Genomic DNA, 8,155 nt, shown 5'->3' with positions numbered 1-8,155 from the left:
CAGCAGAACGGTTCGAGGTCAGACATCTGGAGGAACTTCCTTGACAGGCAAAACATGGCACTGAGGAGTGTGTTCAATATCTATCAAGAATAAGTTTCTATGTTCCGAGTGTCATTTTAAGTGCCTTCCGGGTACCATTTCATCTTTGTGACAACTGAAGGGTATAGGTGGTGTTTTTCTCTCCGCTGTGTGGATGAGGAAACTGAGGACCAGTGAGTGGCGACAGGTAGTCTGCCTCCGGCCACACAGCTATGAATAGCAGGGCCACATAAGTCTGTATTCTTTCTCTTCCCCGTGATTCTGCATGCCCTAGACAGAGCGAATGAGGCCCAGAGAAAGGGTGTCTCCAGAGCTTTCCCTGTGTCAGTGATGCAGGCAGGAAATACAACCCCGCTGAGATTCCCAATGTCCCAGAGCCTCGGTTTCCACCGCCGTATCTCATGGGATTTATCCAGTATGTCTGAGGGACTGTCCATCTCTGACGTTCTGGAACAGTGGCTGTCTAATACCTCCCGGGAGCGAATGAGACTGGGATTTTTATGTTCGAAAGGGACAGACTGTAAGCTCTCAGATGGGAGCAAACACTAGGCCTGCTGGTGAATCTCATAGTGGTTGGCAAAAGGCTGGAGCCAGCACCAAGGGTCTCCTCTCGGTTTTCCTGCCAGCTCCCTGGGCTGCTAGCTCTGGGCCCTTGGCCGCCTGGCCGGTTCTTTCCCCCTATAGAGACTCTGTCTCCACCATCTGTCGCCGGAGTGGTGGCCTCTCAGAGGTTCCGTCCCCGCCAACTCTGAAAAGCTCCATGATTCTAAATGCTTACAAAGATCTGTGGAGTTGCAGTGATGAATTCTGCTGTCGCCATCTGGACTCTCAGGTCGATAGGTGGGCAGATTCCTGGGCAGGAACCTTGCTATGTGGTGCCCGTTGACGACATGAGGCAGGGGTGGGAAGAAGTGGACTATTTGGTCTTTACCAGCTAGAGCGCCGAGAGGGGCACCTGTAGGAGGGGGGTGGGGGAGCAGGAACAAGTCAAGACTGGAGACCCCGGAGTCCCAGCCTGTTGGCTTGGCTTTCTGGGATTTGCCAAAAAGGAGTGTGTGGCTATATCCCGGATTCTTGGCTGCATGTGGGTAAGGACGGCTGCAGTGTATATGAAACATAATGGCCCTTGAGCAGGGGACGAGGGCTGAGATTTCTGGCCAGGGACTAATTATGGGCTAAGATCTTCGGATGCCTTTTTTTTTTTCCCCCTTCCATTTTTAATTAGAACATTCAATCCAAGGAAATCTGTTCTCCACCGGAACACTCTTCATGGAGGTTTGCTTGGGGGAATTTCCTTATCTGTTTCTAAACGGAAAAGCTGTGGGTGGAGGTGAGTGCATGTGTGTATAATAGGCTCCATACAAGTTCAAGGGTACAGGGTGTGTGTGTGTGTGTGTGTGTGTGTGTGTTCGAGAGAGTACTGGGGGAGATGGAGACAGGTTTGGCCCTGTGGGTGCTGGCTGCCTACTTGTGCTCTGGGAAGGTGGAGGTGTGGCTAGTTGTGAGCTGTGCAGTATAAAGTCAGTTAAGTGCATTTGTCCGGGTGGGATGAGGAATCTTGATTTTAGCTCACCTTTGAATTTCATTCACAGTGGAAAGGAGGGCAGGATGCTGCAGCTGGGCCAGGGGGAAGGGGGGATGGTTTGCCCTCCTGCCTAACCCCTTCAGTTTAGGGTAGGGGCGGGCCCCTTACTGTGCAATGCTTCAATGTCTGTATCTCCTGTGTTTGTGTGGCTGTGCATGTGTGTGTAGGGGGGAGGCGGTGGTGTGGTTGATTAGGTGTGTATGCATGTGCAGGGAGGTCTCTGTACCTGAAACCACCCAGAGTTCAGTTCCAGGCTTTGAAACTTTGGGGGAGAAGGGCCCCTTCTCCTCTCTGCCCCGGAATCAAACACTTGCCATTCTAGAGTTCACCTGATTCCCACTGGGCTGAACTGACAGAGGAGCTGAGAGAGCCAAGAGAGCCCCCAGGGTTGGAAGGAGGGAATTCTTTCTTGCCTTGAAGTGCTGGGATCCAGGAAAGGGAAAGGGGACCAAGTGAAGGAGCAGCACAGGAGAGGGATGGATGGACGGCTGAAATGTCTGTTTTCTTCTTTTTTTGCGGCTAGGTTGAGTGAAGAGGGTCACTAGGTCCAGTCTGCCAGTGGGGGTGGCGATTCTGGTCCTTCCTGCCCCAACTGTGTTCAAATTCAGGGGATGGCCAGCGTGGCGGACCCAGGCTCAGATCTAAAAAAAAAAAAAAAAGAAATCCACTCCTGGTTTTCGCGCACACCAGCCCGGCTTCCCGGGACCGCCGCGGTGTCGAGTCCCGAGCTGACGCCCTCGAGCCGCCACCAAGCGGAAAACCCGGAGTGGGTTTCCACGCCTTTTGGAACGGAGTCAAAGGGCACCTCGGAGGAGGCGGCCGGCTCCCCCGCCCTGCCGGATTCGAAGCCGCTGCCTTCGGGGGCGCGCCGGCCGGGCTGGTCGCGCCAGTGCGGCGGGTCCCGCAAGCTCGCAGGACCCACCCGAGGGCTCCGCGCCCTCCCCGCGGGGGCCGCGGGCGGGGCGCGCGGGGCGGCCTTGGTGCCCTCGGGGCGGCTCCGGGCGGCGGCGGGCGCGGGCTGCAGTGCGGCGGCGCGGCCGGCAGCGGGCAGCAGCGGGCGCAGGCGGCAGCGGTGGCGGTGGCAGCGGCGCTCGGCAGCGGGCGGGCGGCGCCGGCGGTGCCCGGGGCGCGCTCACACACGCGCTCACACACACACATACACACGGCCTCGTACACACTCACACACGCTCCGGCGCGCACACGCGGCGCGCAGGCCGGAGGGAGGAGGCTCGGCTCGGCGGCGGCGGCGGCGGCGGCGGCGGCGGCAGCGTGCTCGGCGGGCGGGCGGGAGGGCTGGCGGGCGGCCCCCGCTCCCCGGCTCCGCGGCTCGGTGCAGCCCGCGAGGCCCCCGCCCTCGGACCCGCCCCCGGGGGTCGCCCGGCCCCATGCCCTGCAGCGGCGGCGGAGCAGCGCGCGGCCGCGGGAGGCTCTGAGGAGCCCGGAGGGAGCCGGCGACGAGGGGACCATGTACCGGGACCCGGAGGCGGCCAGCCCAGGTAAGCGCGGCCCCGCGCGGGCTGGGGCGCCCCGCACCGGCAGGCAGGACGGCGGCAGCGCCGGGCGCCGTCTCGGAGCCCCGGCCCGGGAGCCGCACAGACTCCCTCCCCCCCACCCCCCTCCACGGGGTCATCCCAGCCCCGGGGGCGCGGGCTTGAGCTGCAGCGGCTCGGACCCCGGCCCCCGCAGTCCGGGCGCTGCCACGCTTGATGCCCGGTGCCGGCTTCGCAGTGTCCCCACAAGGACCTCCCCCCCCCCTCACCCCCCAGCAGCCCAAGGACAACGTGTGTGGCGGAGCGAGGAGCCACTGCCCCCGCGGGAACCGGGCAGTACCCTCAAGAGGCACCCCCGGGTCCCCAGCACCAGTGCCCCCCGGGTGCCGGGGCTGGGGGACCCCAGGAGGAGGATCCCAGGCAGCTTTGGGCCAAGGTTGTGGGCACCGAGGAGCAGACTGACATCGGCGGTGCCAACTGTGAATTGAGAGGGTGCCAGGGGGCAAGTGGGAATCTGGTGCAGCAACAGGGGAGGGGGGCTTCGGAGAGGGAGGGTGGGGAACCGCAGGAGCGTGGAGGAAGGAGATAGGAGTACCTGAAGGGAAAGAGAGCAGAGATTGGTGAGATTGGGGGTGCCAGGGGAATGTGCTCCAGAGCTTGGGGGGGGGGGTAAGCAAAGAACCCCAAACTCACTCCGGTCCTGTCGGGGGAGGGAGGGAGAGAGGCCGGCTCCTTTGCCTTTCTCCCGAGGGAGCCCGGGGAGTGGCCCGGGAGCCCACGTCTGCTTGGCATCCTCAAAGCCAAGCCGAGGAATCTTTCCTCCTTCCTGGGGAAATTGCTCTGCCGTTTCCTCCTTGGCTCCTGACGCCTCCTCACACGGTGCCCACCTGTAGGCAGGTCCCCTGCAGCTCCTGCCCAGGCTGTCTCAGCGCCCACCTGGGGTGCCCCACCCCAGACCCAGCACCCCACCAGTCTGCCAGCTCTGGCAGCGGGAGGCAGTGGCGGCGGCGGCGGGGGGGGGGGGGGGGTCTCTGCTTCTGGGTTTCTCTGTGATGCTAAAAGCCAGACACCCGAGCCCGAGGACTTGCTCCCAAATGAGGAGCCTCCAGGCTTACTGTGCTGACCTCCCAGAGTTGGGGGTCCTGGGGGAAGGGACAGCTCTAAGGCCCTCTGCAGAAGGGGCCCAGAGCCCCAAGGCTTTTGAAGGCAGCCCGGTGGACACTAGCTTTGTCCACTCTTGTCCCAGCCCCACATTTGTTCTCCCTCTAGGGGCAGCCTCAGCCTGTCCCTGCCTCCTGAGGACTCAGGCTCTCACCACCATCAGATCACTGCAGCCCAGTGAGTCCTCTGAGCAGGACCTACTGGGTGCCAGGCATTGCACTCACTCAGCACTTGGGTGTAAGGGTGAGAGAGACTCAGTCTCCCTCTCTGGAACCTCATGCCCATCTATGAGTGTCCTCGAGGTGATGGCTGAAGGGACATGGCCTTTGGAGACCCTTCCCTTCATCTGTCTGAACCCAGGTCACCGACCCTGGCATCTTCCCCCAAGAGGCTGCCAGCTTCCAGCGCTTGGACCAAGGGCAGAGGCATTCTCTTGCCTGGATCACCCTCAAAGGAACCAGTAGCTTAGTTCAGAGGCCAGCTCTAGGGTATGAGAATGGAAGGAGTGGGTACAGTGAAGACACTCCCTTCCCCCTCACTCTGCCATGCTGGCGGCCTCCCCTTTCCTGGGAGGAACCCAATGGCCTGGGTCTGTGCCCTCATCCCCTCTCCCTCCTCCCTCTTTCCACCCACGCCTGGGCACCATGACATCACCACTCCCCAAGTACCTCTATCCCCTCCATGGAGGCCAACTTGACGTGCTTGGCATCTTCTGGGCGAAGGGCCTGGATCCCAGCGCTGCCCCTAGCACGCTGGCAGCCCCCAGGCCTCTCCCTCTTCCCCCTCCTCAAACAGGCCTCCCCCCGGGGGTGGAGACCTGTGGTGCCCAGATGCAGGTTCAGGACCCTCCAGTGCCTGGGGCGGGGATAGCACTGACTGGGAAACAGGCTGGGTTGAGGTTCACACCTCTCTGGTGTGGCTGCTGGTCTGATGGGGCCAGAAATGGGCTGGAGAGGGCAGAGTCTGCCTATGATCCTGGTCCCCTGGGGCTCTCTGAGGGGCCCGAGTCATCAGTCTAGCCTTTGTACCCCCTGGCATCCCTGCCCACCTCCTAGAATCCCTACACCTCCTGCCAGACTACATCTCCCCTCTACCCCCAGCTTCCCTCAGGCCCCTCCAGACTCTGCTCCCCCAGGGAGGGCTCTGGGTCCCCCATTTCTGTCCCCCACCTCCCCTTTGGCTGGCACCTGGTAGGAATGAGATATGCAAATTAATTCCTGTGTGACTCAGGCCCCTCCTTCTGGTGTCCCAGGGGCCAGTACCTTGTCTGTCCGATCCCCTCTTCCCACTCCCAGGAACACCTGTGGCCCAACCTTTTTACAATTTTCAGTCTCCTATGTTCTCCCACTTCCCAGGCTGGTTCCAGAGTGTCCCCGAGGTACCCCCTCCCTTAGCCAACTCACTCTGGTCTCCACAGGATTCACCCTGCCACTGAGACCCTTCCCGGAGTTCCCTACCTACTTGGGCCCAGGGCCCCAGGCACTTCTGGGATCTGTCTCTGCAGAAGCAAGGGACTGTGGGAAAAAGCCAGAGCCCAGTGAAGAACGAAGACCAGCCCCCTTCCCACACATCCCATGGGCTTCTGCTCCAAACTCTGTCCACCCTCCCCCAGCCGTGCCTGCAACCTCCTCTCTGTCCCCTCTCTGTGCCCTCCCCAAGGCATGTGGCCCTCTCCCTGCCCTCAACCATCATCCTGTGTTCATCCCGAAGCTGGCCTGGTCTGGCCTCCCTGTGTCCCTTGGACCCAGGCCCCAGGCCGGGCAGGGCCTCAGCAGGCCTGCAGGGGTCAGCGTTGCAATGGGCAGGCCAGGCGGCTTCAGGGAGGGAGGAAGGGAGGGAGAGGTGACCTTGCAGTGAGTGAGCGCACAAGGCCAGAGAGGGAAAGTCTGGGCCAGTGCAGCAGGGCTGGGAGAGAAGTCCGATCCTGAGGCTGCCTGCCCTTCGAGCTTGTCCCTGGGGGTAGCAGTACTCCAAGTCTTGTCTGGCCCACCTGTTAGTAGGCCCTGGCCTCCACAGCAACTCTGCCACAAAGGTCATTCTTAGGGAGTGTAGGGGACACAACGCATGGGGCAGTGGGCCTTGGCATGGTGGGTATCCTCTCTCAAGGCAGAAGGATCCGTGAGATTGTCCAGGCCAACCCTCCACCCACTGGGCACAAGTTAAGGGCAGAGGCCATTGGGTGATTCATGGGGCAGGAGTTAGGGTTATAGCTGAAAGGGCCACCAGGATTAGGGACCAGGGTTGGGGTATGGGAAGGTCCGATGAGGCCTGACTCTGACCATTTTGCTGTCAAACTCTAGCCCCACCCCTATCTACCCCTCCACCCCTCCACACCACACCCCCCCACCCCCAACGGCCCCATCTGCACAGGCCCAGACCGCCCTGGCTTGTGTGTCAAGCTTGGGCCCCAGGCTAGGACTAAAGAGCAAATGATCTCCCAAGAGGCCATGGCCGGGAGTGGGGGCCTGGGGCTGGGCAGATCTGAAACCCTGGGTGAGTGGGATGGCTTCTGTGGGCCTAGTGCCCCCAAAATGTGTGTTAGTATGGAGACAGGACCCTCCTGGGCCTTGGGTCATGCTGTCTGATGGCCCTGCGGGAATAGCTTGACCAACGGGGCTGGGTACTCAAAAACTGGGGGCTGGTGGGGAGGGAGATAGTTACAAAGCCCCTCCCAGTTGGGGAAGAGAGGCTACAGCAGGCTGGATTGGGATGGGAACACGCAGGCCAGCAGGTGACAGGTGAGGGACAGCTGGAAGGCAGGGGAACAGGTGGGTGTCAGGCCCTAGGTACCTGGGCCCTGCCCCTTGCCGACCCCGAGCTTGGGCCCAAGGTGCACGGAAGGCAATATAGAGGACCAGGGAAGGGCTGTCCTCCTCCGCACCCCCTCCAGCCCAGCCCAGCCCAGCAGGAGGCCTTGAGGGAAAGGCAGGGGAGGAGTGGGCGGTTCCTTCCCTGTGGCACCCCTCCTTTTCTCCCACCCCCACTGCCCGCCCACTCTCTATTCTCTGAGGGACTTTGAATCCTTATTGAATCTGATGGACCGTTTTCAATAACTGCTTCCCCCAGGGGAGTGAGCAGGGAGAGGAGCAGTGAGGGGGGCCTCGTGGGGGGCAGGAGGCCCAGTCCTGAGCCAGGGACTCTTGGCTGGAAGGGAGTCTTTGGGACCGTCTCCTCAGAGGCACCAGTGCATCCCAGGTGGGGGTGGGCAGCTCTGCTCCGTGGGCAGCACCCAGCAGGTGGCACATGAGGCCGGTGAGGTCAGCTCTCTCTGTCGTGGCGGTCACTGGTCTGGCCAGGTGCCGGAGCCAGCCCGTGCCAGGTCCGGCCCGGGTGCCCGCCTGCCTTGCAAGGGAACCCCAGCCGGTGGTGCCAGTTCCACGGACACGGAGGTGCCTGACCGTCCAGGCAGTAGGGGGCAGCCTTGCTGGGCCCCCGTCCAACTCATGTCTGGAGGGCATGGCTTTGGTCTCACCCAGCAGAATTCCCCAAGGGTTGGAACGGAGTGGGCAGACAGCTTGGGACCTGTGGAAGGGGCTGGATGGTGCCCAGAGCGTGCGCCTGGAATCCTGGACCCCGTTGGTTTGGGAGGTGGGCTGGCAGTCGTCGGGCCTGCTCTGGGGGGGCTCTGTAACAGCTCCCACCTGGAGGGCCCCCTAGGAAGGGGTGCATCCCCTGTGGGGCTGGGCGGGCGCTTGGATCAGGAGCCGGGATGTTTGGGGAATTGATGTATTCTTGTCATTGAACGTGTGGGGCCACAGCGCGGGTGGAAAGCGAGGGCGGGGCCAGCGGGGGAAAGCACTGTGCCGTGTGTACCTACGTGCGGGTGCGGGTGCCAGCTGGACTGGGTAATAGCTGCGCTCGCTCGTCTGAGTGCCGGGCG

General features: G+C 62.1%; 1 protein-coding gene across 2 annotated transcripts in view; it reads left to right on the top strand.

The window, feature by feature from the left end:
* Positions 1-3,006: 3,006 nt before the first annotated feature.
* SYT7 (synaptotagmin 7) overlaps positions 3,007-8,155 on the top strand; it is a 61,203-nt gene continuing 56,054 nt past the window's right edge. For both annotated transcript variants that reach the window (XM_042958479.1, XM_042958480.1), the window contains exon 1: positions 3,007-3,120. In XM_042958479.1, the coding sequence (XP_042814413.1) occupies positions 3,090-3,120 (31 nt within the window). In that variant the 5' untranslated portion in view covers positions 3,007-3,089. The remainder of the gene's footprint in view (positions 3,121-8,155) is intronic.

This window comes from Panthera tigris, chromosome D1, assembly GCF_018350195.1.
Source record: "Panthera tigris isolate Pti1 chromosome D1, P.tigris_Pti1_mat1.1, whole genome shotgun sequence".
Classification (NCBI taxonomy): domain Eukaryota; kingdom Metazoa; phylum Chordata; class Mammalia; order Carnivora; family Felidae; genus Panthera; species Panthera tigris.
The sequence above is the reverse complement of the archived record's forward strand: the minus strand, read 5'-3'. Positions and strand labels throughout refer to the sequence as shown.